We start from the raw sequence: 17684 nt of genomic DNA on the forward strand, positions 1-17684 counted from the left end.
ATCATCATGTTGAATTTAACACGAATTAGTTACGGGCGTGTTTGGTTGCTTTCGCTACCGGGTCTGGCTGAGAGGAAAAAAACGAGCTAGACTGAGTAGGGTTTGGACAAGCAAAAACAGGGTCAAAAACGTAGACGATCAGTTGATTACTTGCCTGCATTGATGGTCTTATCATCGAGATGCAATTTTCATCCGACGTTTGGTTGCATATATGCATATGATTACCGGCGTTAACAACAAAACTTAACATCCATCGGGTTGGGCTTGACATTTCATCAAACACTTTGAGTGCGCGAGAGCTTTCACTGCCCATCGTGCCCACTACCAGCTCCCGGCGACCGTGGATGCGCCCAACTCGCTATCGTGGCCGTGGCCGCGCCCGGCTCGCTGCGGTCGTGGACGAGCTTGAGCTGGCTGATGTTGAGGATCTTGCCGCGCCCGTCACCTCTCGGAGAGCCTCTGCGTCGGCCGCCTCATCTTCGCTGCCTCCCCCGCGCTCTCGTCGGCGGCGGCGGCGACAGCGGAAACTGTCGAGCCGCATGGCGCGTCCGCACCTCCCATGGCTCCCATGAGCTCGAGCTCCTCCTCCCCGTCTCTGAGCACTCCACGCCCCGGGCAGGAGCCCCGCCCGCCCACCCTCCGGTTAGGCTCCCCCGCCATCCGCCCCGGCGGCGTCCTCGTCGTCTCCGGCCCCGACGCGTCGTCCCATCTCCGTCCACACCCAGTGGGAGCCATGGCTCCTCCACGCGCCTCACCTTCGCCCTGCTCCTCGGTCGAGCGCCCGCGCCCATGCCTTGTTTCCGCACCCCCGCACACCCACTCCGTCCCAGTGCGGCCCCGGCCTCCTCCACGGCCGTGCTGCTGCCTCCTGTGCCCGCTCTCCGCTCGCACCTTCGCCTCCTCGCGCGCATACAGGGACGCCTCCCATGGCACTCGAACCTGCTAGCTCCCCCATGCGAGCACCACAACCGCCCCCTCCAAACGCACCACGACCTCTTCGTCAGCGTCGCGCTCCACTTTGGACCTCCCCCCGCCCTCCTCGTCGCCGCTGCTCGGCCCGGAGGCGCCCAATGGGTGCGGGGGTCTGGCCACCTGGTCACCCACACCGCTCCCCTGCTCCCATAGTGGACTGGATCGACGGGATCGCGGTGGAGTAGAGGGAGAGAGGGGATTGAGGATTAGGGAGAGAGAGAGGGATTAACTTGAGACACACGTCTCCAAAGAGCCACACACGTGCGCCTCGAAGCATCACTCGGGCCTGGCTCTGGGAAAACTGCCGATTCGGCCGTTCTTAATGGTTCAGGCCCAGGGATGCTTTAAGAACCGCGTTATGAGGGCTCAACAGTGTATGCGAGGAACCAAACAGCCGAGGTTTGAAAAGATGTTGCACCGCGCGGGTCTGGTTGGGCTAGATGCAGGCAACCAAACTCGCCCTACATAGTTGTCACTGCAAGTGAGGCGGCTGCAAGCAAGTTGGCACGCCTTTCATTTCGCCGTCGAGGAATTAAATGGCAGGTAAGTGCTCTATATCGTGTGGGAAATAGTAGCACTAGCGAGGAAGGTCTCAGGCCTTGCGTTGTGCAATCTTCACTGTTACTCAAGAGCTGCAGCAGCATGCGAGCATGCCAGAGAGAGTTCGTTGCTTCCGGTTTGTGCCTCGTTCGTTATCGCTCTTCACCGTTACTCTTTCCATCATGTGATAACGACTCGGCTACATCCATCTCGATCGACTCAACATCGACGGCCGCCGCCAGTTTTTCCCTTTAAATGCCGCAGCGCACCGTGATCCATTCCCCCATTCGATCACACAGCAGATCAATCCGACGAACATCTTCACAGCTAGCTCCCGGTCAATCTGCTCTCACTCCCACTCGCGTAAGATGGCAAGCACTCAGGTACTCCCTCCGTTCGGAATTACTTGTCGTAGAAATGGATGTATCTAAATGTATTTTAGTTCTAGATACATCCATTTTTGAGACAAGTAATTCCGAACGGAGGGAGTATGTACGTACAGGTGCAGCGCACAGTCGATCGAGTAACTTGCATGTAGTTAGATTCTTTGAATCTTTCCCTCACAAGGCCTTCGGTCCTGTGGTTGGGGATGGATCTGGAAACCACTCTGTTCAAGCAAGGATGGCGTGGCGGCGGCGGCATCCTCATGGTGGACCTGTGTCCTCGGGCTCCGCCGTTGCGACGACGTTTGCTCCAGCGTCGGCGTGGAGCTTGGGAGGTAGTCCAGGAGCGGATGCAGATTGTGGTCTGCATCGACGACATCTGGAAGACGGAACGTGTGCTGAGTTCGTGGTTCATGGATGGCAGGTATGGTTTCCTTCTTTGGCGTCTTAGTCGTGGTGGGGTGCCAGATCTGAAGTTCGATGGTGTGTCCGGGGTGTTGCTCCGGTCTGATTCTTTCAACGACAATGGCTTCACTTTTGGTGAGCCATCTTGGAGGTCCGCAAAGCTGCATATCAGCGATGGAGCCGCGTTGAACTCGGGTGAGGAGGTGATCCGTCATTCTTTTCTTCGGTGGCTTCTGTGATGGTGCTGGAGGCAGGTGACGGGCGTTAGTGTCAAGCTCAGAGATGTTCTGCTATCTTTTCAGTTTTGTCATGTCGGTTCTTACGTGACTTGTACTTTATTCTTTATGATATGAACGAGACATATATAACATGCAAAAAAAACTTGCATGTAGTTAGGTGTGTAGGCGTGGCGGACGTACAGGGTGGCTAACCCTGGGATTTTTACACAGCCTATATACCTATTCATTTTAAGTAGGCTAAAAAATATGGCCCAATAAACTCGAGCGCAGACGGCCCAGTGCCCCGAGTCCCCGACCCAAACGGCCGTCGTCCCTGGCCGCATCCTCGTCCCGACGCCTAGCCCTAGCCCCGTACCCCGACCCGCAGTGCGCCAGTGCCTGACCCCCAGTTGCAGCCGCCGGCCCGCCGCCAAGGAACTCTGCTCCTCCAGGCTCCAGCCTCCAAGCTCCGGTCGTGTCTCCACCTCGCGGATTCGCACCCCTGCCCTAGCATGCGGCTGCGGCGCTGCGCCCCTCGGCCCCCGTCCCTGCCCTGCCTACGCGCGGCTACGCTGCTGCCGCCAGTCGGCTGTCGGGCGCCCCTGCCGGCCTGCTCTCGTGGCCTTGCTCATTCACCAAGCTGCAGAAAATAGAATACCCTGATTTAAGGTATCAAAATTCCCAAATTTCTGATTTAGGATTTGCTTTTTTGCACCATGATATCCACTAGATGAACAGATAGCAAAATACCTAATTAGCTTAATTGAATATTGATAGAAAGTAGTTTTCTTGCAGATTTGTTGAAAAATGAAGAGGGTTGTAGACATTGTTTCTCTTTTCCAGAGGGAAGCTATGAAAATAGGTAAGAAGAAGAAGGCGGAGAATATGCCGGATGTGGCTGAAGAGCAAACCGGCGAAGTTGTGTGTATGCCGGTTGTGATTGAAGAGCAAACTGAAGAACCAATATTGTCTATGTCAAATGTGACCACAGAGCAAACTGAAGATGTGTCATCGCCGTATCGTCAAGAGCTTGAAAAACGGTTTGATGAGATCAATATGGAATTGCTATCTTGTATGTCTGCTTTGAATCCTGCCAACTCATTTGCTGCTTTTGATGCACAAAAGGTATGCAAACTTGCTTCTAAAATTTGTATTGCTTTCAAAATTGCTATTGAATCTCTTCAACTCATTTGTTTCTTTTGATGCACACTAGGTATGAAGACTTGCTGAATTTTATCCCAAAGACTTTTCAAGTGCCGACTTGATACACCTTGAACTACAACTTGATAACTATATTGATGACATGAGAAATGATGAGAACTTCCAAGGCCTTGGAAATCTTGTTGATCTCTCGGTTAAGCTGGTTCAAACAGGGAGACACATAGTTCATCATTTGGTGTACTTGCTTTTAAAATTGGTATTGATTCTACCGGTGGCAACGGCAAATGTTGAGAGAGCATTTTCTGCCATGAGTATAGTCAAGAGCAAGTTGAGAAACAAGATGGGTGATAGTCTTTTGTATGATTGCCTAGTTACATACATTGAGAGGGATGCTTTCTCCGAGGTGAATGAAGATGACATAATTGATACCTTCATGGCAATGCAAAAGCGTAGGCCAAAAACATAGTCTTTTTGAACTTCTCAAGGTATGTACTATGGTGAGTGTTTCTATTTGATACCTTCATGGTAGCCATGTACTATTTACTATGTAGGCTTATTTATGCAAAACTGATATTGAATTGTGAATTCTAGTGTGTTCGTAAGACCATATTGATCTATTTTTTTGTCCTATTGATAATTAGTTAGAATGTTCACATGTCATATTAGTTATAAAAAAAATTGGGGCGGCTTGTATCAGGACGTGAACATGGACGGCAGCCTCACTGGCTGCGCACTGTTCGGCTCGAGCACGACGACGCTGTCGGCGCACAATGAGGAGAAGACGGCCATCACCGTGGCCGTGGGTGGCAACGAGCCCAGCGGCCGGTACATCCTGGTGGCGGGGCGCTCCGACGAGAAGGACGGCGTGCGCCTGCCGATTCCAGTGGGCGTCCTGAAGCCTGCGATCACGTACCGCGTGGCCGGGTGGATCAGCCTCGGCGGCGCAGGAGCGGCACCGGGCACAAGCCACCCGGTGCGCATCCACCTTGACGTGGACGAGAATGGCAGCGAGAGCCAGCTGGTGGAGTACGGCGCGGTGTGCACCCAGGAGGGCGCGCGGACGGAGATCATGGGCGCCTTCCGCCTCAGGACGGAGCCGCGCAGCGCCGCCGCGGTTTGCGTCCACGGCGCCCCTGCCGGCGTCGATGTCAAGGTCATGGATCTCCGCGTCTCCCCGGTGGACCACAAGGCGCGCTTCAGGCAACTCAAGGACAAGACTGACAAGGTGAGCATGCATGCATCCACGTAACCACCTGCATGCATGGCATGGACGTGCATGTGCATGCATACTTGCCGTGGCACGTAACGTGATCGATCTTACGAGCTCCATTGTATTGATGCCGCACAAGAGGGACGTGATTCTCAAGGTGGGAGCGGGAGCGGCGGCGGCGTCCGTGCGCGTGGTGTAGTTGGACAACGGGACATGCATCAACACGTCCGTCATCCAGAAGCCGGCCTTCCTCGACTTCTTCACCAACCACTTGGACTGGGCCGTCTTCGAGGACGAGCTCAAGGGGTACCACACTGAGGCGCAGCAGAGCCAGCTCAACTACGCCGACGCCGACGCGCTGCTCGCCTTCTGCGACCGCCTGGGCAAGAGCGTCCGCGGCCACTGCGTCTTCTGGTCCGTGGACGGCGACGTGCAGTAGTGGGTCAAGAACCTCAGCAAGGACCAGCTCAGGTCCGCCATGCAGAGCCGCCTCGAGGGCCTCGTCTCCCGCTACGCCGGCCGGTTCAAGCACTACGACGTCAACAACGAGATGCAGCAGGGTCGCTTCTTCCGCGACCGCCTCGGCTAGGACTTCCCGGCGTACATGTTCAAGGAGGTTGCCCGGCTGGACCCGGAGCCCGCGCTCTTCGTCAACGACTACAACGTCGAGCGCGCCAACGACCCCAACGCGAGGCCGGACAAGTACGCCGAGCAGGTCGCGTGGCTGCAGAGGCAGGACGACAAACATACCCAACACGATACTACCACCACCCCCTTGTAGAATATAGGTCAAATGCACCCTATCCAGCAACTAGCCTTGTCACCAAAATTAATACTGCATGAATATGCGTTGTGATTCTATAATATTCACCAACCATTTCTTCTTGCTTGACACAAGAAACACTTTTAAGTATAAATAAATAAAGGAAAATGATTGTGATCACCCGACTAATCCAGGGCTCGCGTCCGTCGCACCGCGAGTTGTTGGATCAACTACGGGCGGACCGTATTCCAGTTTTACAACACGAACTTTGTTGCAGTTTCTTAAGTGCAACATCAGCTCAGTTGCAGAGTGACCATGTCCTCAAGTACGTGCGGCACGTGTTTCGTGGGACCCGTGCACGTCTCTATCTCTTATTCCTTATTTAGTTGTATGCTCTCTCTTGTTCACATGTTTTCACACAGTTGTCATCTCCCATCTCTCTCTCTCATTTTACATCCCGTGCTTCTCGACAACCATGCATGCACCTGCCTCGCACCATCGCATCGTTAATGGTGCGTTCGTCGCCGGCCATCGCTCATGTTCACCCAACCTGCCGATGCTTGCACCTACTTCGGCCGCCCACCTCACCTCCACTGTCTACCACAAGATCCGTGACACCCCGCCACTGGATTGTCTCACCCTGCAACGCCCCGCCGCCATGGCAGCTGATGTGACTGGCTTCAGTCATAGGTGTTGTCGGCAACAACAGTGGCGTTTCTGCAACCTCATTTTTGTTGCAATGTTTTCCGCGACATCATCTGTGTTGCAAAAGTTCCTCCCGCGACAACACATATATTGCAGAAAAAGTGAATGAAGATAAAAAAACCTGCAACATCATCTTTGTTGCAAAAATTTCTGCAACATAAACTCTGTTGCAAAGGGTTCTGCAACATAGCCCTCTGTTGCAATGGTGATGGCAACGCTCGGCCGTTGGATGACGCCATATGCCAATCAGATCTAATGGCTCGCGACCCGGCCGATCTTTCACAAAGATCAGCCAGCAAACGCGTAGCACGCCCCATAAATAAAAGTATCCCTCGTGCGCCAGGGAGAATTAGATGCTAATTTTTTTTTTTGAGGAAGAGGCCATCATGGCTAGCTTTATTAACTTAAACAACGATTACATCATTTGCCAAGACAGAAAGGATCCAGTCTGGAGGGTCATCAACCCATTTAAAAGAAAATTATTCAAATAACTAACTATATCTGTTAGTTATTACCATGAGCAATTTTAATATGGTCCCTCTTACCCCCTCTTTTCACATGATAGAGTTAGTATCGCTTTATTGCAAAGTGGTGGAACACATTACATAACATGAACACCACAGTGGCGATACAATGAACATGCCTACATGGATTACCTCGAGAAGCAAGCAAAAAAACACCTATATAGTTCTTTTCCTAAAGACAACCATAAAAGGCTCATTGCTCACGGTGAGCCACGTCTTATCCTTATAAACATGCAAACCTAGGTCTCTGCATGGCCCCTTGCTAGCACATGAAACTATTTTATATCCGGAGAGATCTGTGCCATGCCTCTCAACCCGGAACACCCCAAACGATCTTAGGCCCTCTTCACTACCGGCGGCCACGTGTTTAGGCTCTCCTGATGACGACTCCGGCACCTGTTCGGTAAGGTGCCAATCTAGCACGTCGGAGCAAAAGCTTCTCAAGTCGTGGAACTCGATCCATATGTCACTCGACAGGCAGATCGGCTCAGTGGCTGAAGCGTGTTCTGGCAATGGCGTGAATCGCAGGGGTGTGCCGAGGAGAGTCTCGCTGCGCTCCTGGACCACAAAATGTAGGCACCGTAGACCGGTTGGGACGGCTTTGAGGCCGCCACCGCTCGCAGGTTTTGCTGGGAGCATGTAGTAATTTGACTTGCTATTTAGCACGTTGCCTTCTGTGTCATAGACTAGTTGGGTGGTGTTGTTAGCAGAGCAAGTGTTGATGGGGAGGAGGAGGAGGAAGAAGAAGATGGTTTTCATGCCAGTCGATCTAAACGTTTGACAACAATTGTTTTTCAGTCTATGTTATTTCTTGAGGATCTGAGTTGGCTTGGGTTTATATAGACAGTATGCAGCCACCATTTATGGGCCATGTTGATTCGGATGATTCCCGTAATTTCAGCCATTAAAATCATACCTTTTATGCAGCCTTTTTGAAGGGCACATTTATATGGAGTTAACTTTGGACAAATATTACTGTAATACATATTGTCTTGTAAATATGATAAGGGAACCGCTTCGATATGTTGTGTTTTTTTACATAGCTTACCATATATGTCATGTGGTGTATTGGACGCTTCCCATCTGACCACATCTACGCCATACGATGGCTAAGCATGACACCGACCGGATCAACACAGTGCGGAGAGGGCCAAGGATAATGGCGGCCACGTGGATTGTATTAGTGTATGCATGTATTAATGTATACACTATGTGGTATTTACCAAGGTAATTAGTGGGAGAGAGAAGCCTTCACACAATCAACTGCGTACGTGCACAAATCATGGTGGAGCAAATTCTTCTTTGGAACAGCGGGCAGACGCTTCGACCTAGAGGAGCAAAAAATGTACGATTTTGCAAAAAAAAATCTTAACAAGCTCTCTCTCAAATGAAGGTATGACCAATTAAAGATACTCAGTATTTTGTTTCTCGCTAAAATACGGTAATTGCCTTTGGCTCCTAGGTGCATATGCACCCATTATCGAAATACACATTTTGAAAAGTTGAAAAATTCGGAACAAAAATCCCGCATGTATATCCAGACATTTTATGTGCGTGCACAAGGTTTCAATGAAAAACGACATTTTTTGTGGCTTGTATAAACAAATTTTGATGCTTCATTCTAACTATTCACTAGGCATTTCTTTATCTTTTTTACACAAGCCATAAAAACGTCGTTTTTCACCGAAACCTTGTGAATGCACATAAAATGTCCGGATATATACGTGGGATTTTTGTTTCGAATTTTTCAACTTTTCAAAATATGTATTTCAACAATGTGTGCATATACACCTAGAAGCCAAAACGCCGCTCTCGCTAAAATAATATTTTGTTCCCAATAGGGAGGGCCCTTATTTCATAACATAAACGTTAGTGTACTGCGTACCAATCGTGAGGATCTTGCTTCCTAAATTTTGGTTTGCTTCCTACATAATCTTTTTGCTTTGGACCCTAAAAGGATCTTTGTTTGTTTTCGGTTAAATTATTTCAGTTTTGCTAAAGCACATCTAGATGTGCCATAAGTATTGCACATCTAAGTCCTATGTCATTGATCTTAAATTGAGATTTGTGTAATTTTTTTTTCCTTTTTATGCTTGATTCACTCACTTAGATGTGCAATAAGTATAGCACATCTAGATGTGCCCTAGACACATCCATATTATTTCCATGCCAACTAAAAATTGTTTTCATACGGTCAGAGTTTGCTTGTATGGATCAGACTGGGGAGTCCGTTTGCATGGAAACCGGAGATTGCTTCTGTCTTGTTATATTTTGGTCTTCTAGTTAGAATATGTGTCCCCCGCAAATAAAAGTTAGTTGGCATTGACCGTTCAAAAAGTATACAATTAAATATGACCATTTTCAAACAAAAAAAGTAGAAGTTGCATCCGGTATATTTTATTCACGTAGACAAAATATGTTTCATACGACCAGAAATATTGTCTTGACTATATCTAAAAAGTGCTTCAGAAAAATAGTTTCATCAAGCATTGCTTAGAAAATATTAGAACTTGTTTTTAGACAAACAAGGAGGAGCTCCCCGGCTCCATTTAAAAAATGAAGGGACCGCCTAGAACTCAGCTGACTGAGACAAGTTTGGTCTCAGTCAGGTATGTCATCTGATGTGGTGCCTTTTTTTCGTGCCAATCTTGGACTTTTTTTAGGTGAACTAGGGATTAATTCAAAGTTCAAAACCGAAGAAATACAATCAATGTCAGTTGGGATCCCTAACCACAAATACCGACCTACAGGGAGGGATGAAGTTGCCTTAGCTAAGAGCAACTCTAGCAGACCCCGCATCCGGCACGAACGTTAACCCACATAATTCCGGCGATTATATGGGCTCGGCCCATTATTCTGACCAGACCAGAGCCCGTATCGGTGTCCGGCCCGTAAACATTTTTGCCGTAACCCGCAAACGCTACCCCCGAGCCAGTATTGATGGAGTCGTGTACCTAGGGTAGGGTCATGGACCTGTCCAAGGTACCCTCCCCAAGGACATCTTCAGATGATGCCGTCTTCCAGTCGACCTAGAGGGACTCCACTCGACTGACTGGAAGACACTCGACGTACTTGAAGACACTCGACCATGAAGACTTACTCGACCACCAGGACTTCAAGATCTACTCTGTATCCAAACGGTCTGTAATTAAGTAGGCTTTATGGTCATGATGACACTTTATGTAGGGCGTTACCTGTAACGCCAGGCCTTAATGTACTTTAAACCCTCCGCTACGTGGGCTGGCTGGGGTCTTGGCATCCTCTATATAAGCCACCCCCCTCCACTGGCAGAAGGGTTCGCAGCCCTGTAACTCTCACACATATAATCCAGTCGACCGCCTCCGGGCACCGAGACGTAGGGCGGTTACTTCTTCCGAGAAGGGCCTGAACTCGTAAAACTCTTGTGTGCACAACTACTCCATAGCTAGGATCTTGCCTCTCCTCAGTACACCCCTACATTACTGTCAGACTTAGAACCACGACAGTTCGCGCCCACCTTGGGGCAGGTGTCTTAGCGACTTATTGGAGAAGTTGCAATTTTTCCGATTCCCATCATCATGGTTACAGGCGGAGTTTTGGTTGAGGGCCGCGAGATCCGTCTCGGCGCGCTCACGTTCGTCGCCGACGACTCTGCCTGGCTGCAGGAGGCTCCGCTCGACGTCGACGCGCTCCCAGTCCGCGGGGCTACGCACTTTCGAGCATGCGTCCACGGCGTCCTTCTGCGGCAACCATCGACCCAGTATATGCCGGTTTCCGTGTCATCCTCCCTCCCCGCTTCCCGCCGGCGCAAGCGCTCCGGTCGGTCGAGGCTTCAGCGGTGGGTGAGGCACGCGGTGGCTCGCCAGTCGACCACCGCCGAAGTCGCGGCAATCGAGTCCGATGAATCTCTCTACGGCCTGTTCGACCTGTCGACTGGCTCCGCAGAGACTGCATCCGAGTGCGACAGCAGTGATCCAGCGGCGGAGGTCCTGATGGTCAATGGACCGCACATTCCCCCCGGCTTTCCCGGTGCCGAGGGAGGCAACGGCGGAGGCGATCCGTCGCACGCCCATGAGGAATATCTCCCCGAGCCCCTCAATTCGCAGCAGAGGGAAGAGCTTCGCCGCCGGAACATGGATGCGCTTCACACTCCGAGCGTTGGAGAAACCCTTGAGGCTCGCACCTTGGAGGACGCGCGCTTGGCCAACCTGACCGAGCGCACTCGACTGGAGAACCTTCAACGGGCACTCGACGAGCGCGCGCGGCAACGGATTCCAGACTCCAGTCGACGCCAGCTCTTTCCACCTCCGACTCAGGTATATCGAACTCCGATTCAGAATTGAGCAGCTGCAGCCCGTATAGCAGAATCAATTCAGCCTTCCCAGTCAGAGGCTGGCAGAGGCTTGATGCAGATCAGAGATTTGCTCCGAGAAGCAGGAGATCAGAACTCAGCTGTGTCGCAGTCGCGGAACAGGATTCATAGCAAGTCCGTGGCTGCAAATACGGTCCAGTCGGCTCATAGCCCCAGATCGCCCCCGAGGCGTGAAGGGCGTGGTGACCGGCATGATTAGTACAGGAACCATGAGCAGTATGATCACCGATTCGATCGCAATGGTCGACGTCGAGTGCCTACTCCCCCCCCCCCAAGGGGTGGGTCCTATATGCCTCGATAGCAGGATGATAGACGCCAACACAGTGGTGGGCGAAGGATTCCGGTCGACCCCAGGGAACCAGGCTTTGATGCGAGATCCATCATCGTTCAAGGTCTGGTTGACCGAAACAGAGCCCACAGAGAGGGTAACGACAGAGATGTACCCACCAGCAGCCGAGTGCATGTCTCCGGGCCAGAGTGTTTCAGTAGAGCCATCAGAGCCGCGGTGATTCCTCTCAACTTCAGGTTGGCGACTGGAGTCAGCAAGTTCAACGGTGAGTCTAAGCCCGATACTTGGCTTGAGGACTACCGAGTGGTTGTTCAGATCGGCGGCGGAAATGACAAGGTGGCCATGAAGCATCTGCCTCTTATGTTGGAAGGGTCAGCCAGAGCATGGCTGAATCAGTTGACACCCAACAGCATTTACACGTGGGAGGACCTCTCCCGAGTGTTTGTCAGAACGTTCGAAGGAACATGCAAGTGACTAGCAGGACTGACAAAGATACAATCTTGTGTGCAGAAGTCGAATGAAACTTTGAGGGATTACATCCAGAGATGGATCACACTGCATCACACAGTAGAGAATGTATCTGATCACCAGGCAGTCTGCGCCTTCAAGGAGGGCGTAAAGTACAGAGAGCTAAGCCTGAAATTCGGCCGAACCGGAGACATGTCTTTGAGTCAAATGATGGAAATAGCCACCAAATATGCCAATGATCAGGAAGAGGATCGGCTCCAGAGTGGCAAGCACAAGTCAGTCGCCCAGGAAACAGGAGGAGGGAACTCAAGTCGGAAGCAGAAGCGGAAAGCCGAGCCAGCTGCTCCTGGAGAAGCCTTGGCCGTGACTCAAGGGAAGTTCAAAGGAAAGCCCAAGGGGCCTTAGAACCCCAAAAAAGTAAAGGATAAAGAAGGAAACGACATGATGGATTTACCGTGTCACATCCACACGAAGAAAGATGAGGAGGGTAACTTCATTTACCCGAAGCATACCACTCGGCATTGTCGACTCCTGATACAACAGTTTCAAGGGAAGCAGCACAAAGATAAGGAAAAAGAGTCGGATAAAGTCGAGGACAAGGAGGACAGTGACGAGGAATATCCGCAGGTCAATTCCACCCTGATGATTTTTGCTGACGTTGAGAGCAAAAACCGACTGGAAGTTATAAACCGAGAGGTGAATATGGCTGCTCCGGCAACACCCAATTATCTGCAGTGGTCCCAAACCGCCATTACATTCGACTAGTCTGATCACCCAACGCACATAGCCACCCCTGGGAGGCAAGCTCTGGTGGTCGACCCAGTCGTTGAGGGCACTCGATTGACTAAAGTATTGATGGATGGCGGCAGTAGTTTGAATATACTGTATGCTGAGACGCTGCAAGGGATGAGCATTCTGATGTCCAGACTCAGCACAAGCAACATGAGTTTCTATGGAGTCATTCCTGGCAAGAAGGCCGCGTCACTCGGCCAGATTGCTCTTGATGTGGTTTTTGGTGATTCCAAGAACTTCCGCAAAGAGAAGCTGACATTTGAGGTTGTAGATTTCCAGAGTGCCTATCACACTATTTTGGGCAGGCCGGCTTATGCACGTTTTATGGCTCGACCATGTTACGTGTATCTCAAATTGAAGATGCCAGGCCCCAAAGGCGTGATCACTGTTACTGGTAATCGCAAGAAGGCAGAAGAGTGCTTCCAGAAAGGCTCAAAGATCGCTGATGCTCAGATGGTGGCAGGAGAGTGGCAGGAACACCAGAGGAATGCAGACCCGAGTGATTTGTTGCGAGCCAAGAAGCCTGCTACGGAATCAGCGTTCCAGTCGTCCAGTGAGACAAAACCAGTTCATATCCACCCGACCGACCCCAACGCTGCTCCGACTCATATCTTCACAACACTCGACCCCAAATAGAAAGAAGCACTCATCCAGTTCCTCCGTGAGAACTGGGACATCTTCGCATGGAAACCTTCTGACATGCCGGGTGTACCCAGGGGACTGGCTGAGCATCGTCTGTGAGTCGATTCAAAGGAAAAACCTGTGAAGGAACATCTGTGACGGTCTTCCGTCCAGAAAAGGAAGGCTATTGGCGAAGAGGTGGCTCGGCTCCTAGCAGCAGAGTTTATCCGAGAGATTTACCACTCCGAGTGGCTCGCCAATGTCGTCATGGTCCCCAAAAAGACAATTCGCTTCGCATGTGCATTGATTTTAAGCACATCAATCGGGCCTGCCCGAAAGATCATTTTCCTCTTCCCTGCATCGACCAAATAGTCGACTCGACTGCGGGATGTGAGCGACTGTCTTTCTTAGACGCTTATTCCGGGTACCATCAGATCCATCTGTTTGGGCCCGATGAAATCAAAACAGCTTTCATCACCCCATTTGGGTGCTTCTGTTATGTCACCATGCCATTCGGCCTCAAAAATGCCGGAGCCACGTTCATGAGGATGATTCAGAAGTGTTTGCTCACTCAAATCAGTCAGAATGTGGAAGCGTACATGGATGACATTGTGGTCAAGTCACGGAAAGGTTCCGACCTGCTGACTGACCTTGCTGAAACATTTGCCAACCTCAGGAGGTATGATATCAAGCTTAACCCATCCAAGTGCACATTCGGAGTTCCTGGCGGAAAGTTACTCGGTTTTCTCATTTCCGAACGAGGAATCGATGCAAACCCGGAGAAAGTGGGCACTATACTCTGAATGAAACGACCTGTGCGTGTGCACGATGTTCAGAAGCTTACTGGTTGCTTGGCCGCTTTAAGTCGATTCATCTCTCGTCTCGGTGAGAAGGCATTGCCTCTTTACCGACTGATGAATAAGTCAGACAAGTTCGAGTGTACTCCTGAAGCTAACGCAACGTTTGCAGAGTTAAAAACCCTGCTTTCCACCCAGCCGGTGCTTGCTGCCCCGATCAGCAAAGAGCCTTTGCTGCTTTACATTGCAGCCACAGGACAAGTTGTCAGTATTGTACTTACGGTCGAGCGGGAAGAAGAAGGGAAAGCCTTCAAAGTTCAGCGCCCGGTATATTACATTTCCGAAGTCCTGACCCCATCAAAGCAACGATACCCTCATTATAAGAAGCTTGTATATGGGATTTATATGACCACGAAGAAAGTTGCTCATTACTTCTCTGACCATATCATCACAGTCGTCAGCGACGCCCCCTTATCAGAGATTCTGCACAACAGAGATGCAACTGGCCGAGTGGCAAAATGGGCGATTGAACTTCTTCCCCTGGATATCAGATTTGAGGCAAAGAAAGCTATCAAGTCCCAAGCAATAGCAGATTTCCTCGCCGAGTGGACTGAACAGCAGTTACCGACTCAAGTTCACTCGGAGCACTGGACTATGTTCTTCGATGGCTCTAAAATGCTGAATGGTTCCGGTGCCGGGGTAGTGTTGGTTTCCCCCCGAGGAGATAAGCTCAGATATGTACTCCAGATTCACTTTGATTCCTCCAACAATGAAGCAGAGTACGAAGCACTCTTGTATGGGTTGTGTATGGCCATTTCACTCGGCGTCCATCGCCTCATGGTCTACGGTGACTCGGATTTAGTGGTCAACCAAGTGATGAAGGAGTGGGACGTCAGAAGCCCAGCCATGATTGGTTACTGCAATGCAGTCAGAAAGCTGGAGAAGAAATTTGAGGGATTAGAGCTCCATCACGTCCCCCGATTGAAAAATCAAGCAGCCGATGACTTGGCGAAGATAGGTTCCAAAAGAGAAGCCATCCCGAGTGGCGTGTCTTTGGAGCATGTTCACACGCCGTCGGTTCAAGAAGATCCATTCACTGAAGAAGCCCCGCAGCCAAAAAGCGCCACAGATCCGACTGAAGTCGAGATCCCAGCTGTTGTCGACTTAATCATGGAAGTTCTGGTTATCACTCCCGACTGGATAGTGCCCTATATCGCGTATATTCTAAGGAAAGAGCTCCCAGAGAATGAAGAGGAGAGGAGGCTCGAGAGATTGTCCGTCGATCCAAAGCCTTTACTGTCATGAAGGGACAGTTGTACAGAGAAAGCACGACTGGAGTCAGCCAGAAATGCATAACACCAGAAGAGGGTCGAATGATTCTCAATGACATCCACTCGAGGACCTGTGGCCATCATGCGTCCTCTCGGACCATCATGGCTAAAGCATACCGAGCGGGTTTTTACTGGCCCAGAGCAAATGAAATGGCGAAAGAAATAGTCGGCAAGTGTGAAGGATGTCAGTTTTACTCCAACATGTCACACAAACCCTCCTCATCCTTGAAGACCATCCCGATCATCTGGCGTTTCGCTGTTTGGGGTTTAGATATGGTTGGACCGTTGAGAACTGGTAGGAGCGGCTTCACCCATGTACTGGTGGCAGTCGACAAGTTCACCAAGTGGATCGAAGCCAAGCCCATTAAAAATCTTCATGCTGGCACTGCCATCAGCTTCATCAGAGAATTAATATTCAGATATGGAGTTCCGCATAGCATCATCAGTGATAATGGGTCAAACTTTGACTCCGATCAATTCAAAGCTTTCTGTGCTTCCCAAGGCACGCGAGTCGACTACGCTTCAGTCGCCCACCCCCAGTCGAATGGACAAGCAGAAAGAGCAAACGGCCTAATTCTCAAAGGACTAAAACCTCGATTGATGCGCGACCTCAAGCACACAGCAGGCGCGTGGGTCGACGAACTTCCATCAGTTCTTTGGGGATTGAGGACTACTCCAAATCGGTCGACTGGGAGGACTCCGTTCTTTCTGGTCTACGGAGCTGAGGCAGTTCTACTGAGTGACCTGCTTCACAATGCATCGCGAGTCGAGCTCTACTCTGAAGCTGAAGCAGAACAAGCCCGGCAGGACGCAGTCGACCTTCTAGAAGAAGAAAGAGAGATCGCCATGATCCGATCGACCATCTATCAGCAAGACTTGCGTCAATTCTACGCCAGAAATGTTAAGAGTCGAGCCTTCCAAGAAGGAGACTTGGTCCTCCGAGTGGACCAACAGAAGCGACACAAACTCTCCCCTACTTGGGAAGGCCCCTTCATTGTTACCAAGGTTCTCCACAACGAAGCATACTGTCTTTACAACGTCGACCGCCAGATTGACGAGCCACGAGCTTGGAATGCGGATCTGCTCCGCCCCTTTTATACTTAAGTATTCACTCGGATGAGTTGTAATAAAAGTACTTATGTAGTTTATTTATCAAAGACAAGAGTTTCATAATTTTCCCAGTGATTGTTATTACTTTTGTTCACATAAATCAGTCCCCCAGTGGGTGGCTTAGCTGCGAATCCGTTTCGCCTAAGTTTGTAAAAAAATCCTACCGAGTGGTAAGCCAGCCTTCCACTCGAAGGCTTAGCTGCGAATCCGTTTCGCCTAAGTTTAAACAAAATCCTACCGAGTGGAAAGCCAGCCTTCCACTCGGAGGCTTAGCTGCAATCCAAGTACTCGCCTAAGTTAAAACAAAATCCTACCGAGTGGAGAGCAAACCTCCCACTCGGGGGCTTAGCTCCAACCCAGTGCTCGCCTAAGTTTTTGAAAACCCTACCGAGTGGTAAGTCAGCCTTCCACTCGGGGGCTTAGCTGCAACCTAGTGTTCGCCTAAGTATAAAAGACAACGTGCGCTCCGCAAGGAGGACGAGGCGCAGGTCGACTCCTGCCTTCTCCTTCTGAGCTACGCCACAAATACAATGTGCGCTCCGCAAGGAGGACGAGGCGCAGGTCGACTCCTGCCTTCTCCTTCCGAGCTACGCCACAAATACAACATGCGCTCCGCAAGGAGGACGAGGAGCAGGTCGACTCCTGCCTTCTCCTTCCGAGCGACACCACAAATACAACGTGCGTTCCGCAAGGAGGACGAAGTGCAGGTCGACTGCTACCTTCTCCTCCAAAGCTACGCCACGAAAATCCTACCGAGTGGAGAGCAAACCTCCCACTCGGGGGCTTAGCTGCAGCCCAGTGCTCGCCTAAGTTTCTAAAATCCTACCGAGTGGAGAGCAAACCTCCCACTCGGGGGCTTAGCTGCAGCTCAGTGCTCGCCTAAGTTTCTAAAATCCTACCGAGTGGAGAGCAAACCTCCCACTCGGGGGCTTAGCTGCAGCCCAGTGCTCGCCTAAGTTTCTAAAATCCTACCTAGTGGAGGGTAAACCTCCCACTCGGGGGCTTAGCTGCAGCCCAGTCCTCGGCTAAGTTTATAAAATCCTG

The 17684-nt window shown here is 50.7% G+C and overlaps 2 protein-coding genes across 2 annotated transcripts; one reads left to right on the forward strand and one right to left on the reverse strand.

Moving 5' to 3' along the window:
- Window positions 1–2876: 2876 nt before the first annotated feature.
- LOC123095846 (uncharacterized) lies at window positions 2877–5752 on the forward strand. The gene is made up of 4 exons (XM_044517421.1): window positions 2877–3187; window positions 3314–3643; window positions 3732–4904; window positions 5029–5752. Exons 3-4 carry the CDS (start codon window positions 4326–4328, stop codon window positions 5086–5088), a joined length of 639 nt encoding a protein of 212 aa, XP_044373356.1. The 5' UTR covers window positions 2877–3187; window positions 3314–3643; window positions 3732–4325; the 3' UTR covers window positions 5089–5752.
- A 1172-nt stretch (window positions 5753–6924) lies between these two features.
- LOC123080019 (alpha-amylase/subtilisin inhibitor-like) lies at window positions 6925–7640 on the reverse strand. Its single transcript, XM_044502878.1, has 2 exons — window positions 7086–7640; window positions 6925–7053 (listed from the first exon to the last, which is right to left on the reverse strand). The coding sequence occupies exons 1-2, from the start codon at window positions 7638–7640 to the stop codon at window positions 6925–6927; spliced, it is 684 nt and encodes a 227-aa protein (XP_044358813.1).
- Window positions 7641–17684: the final 10044 nt, after the last annotated feature.

This window comes from Triticum aestivum, chromosome 1B (assembly GCF_018294505.1).
Source record: "Triticum aestivum cultivar Chinese Spring chromosome 1B, IWGSC CS RefSeq v2.1, whole genome shotgun sequence".
NCBI classification, from domain to species: domain Eukaryota; kingdom Viridiplantae; phylum Streptophyta; class Magnoliopsida; order Poales; family Poaceae; genus Triticum; species Triticum aestivum.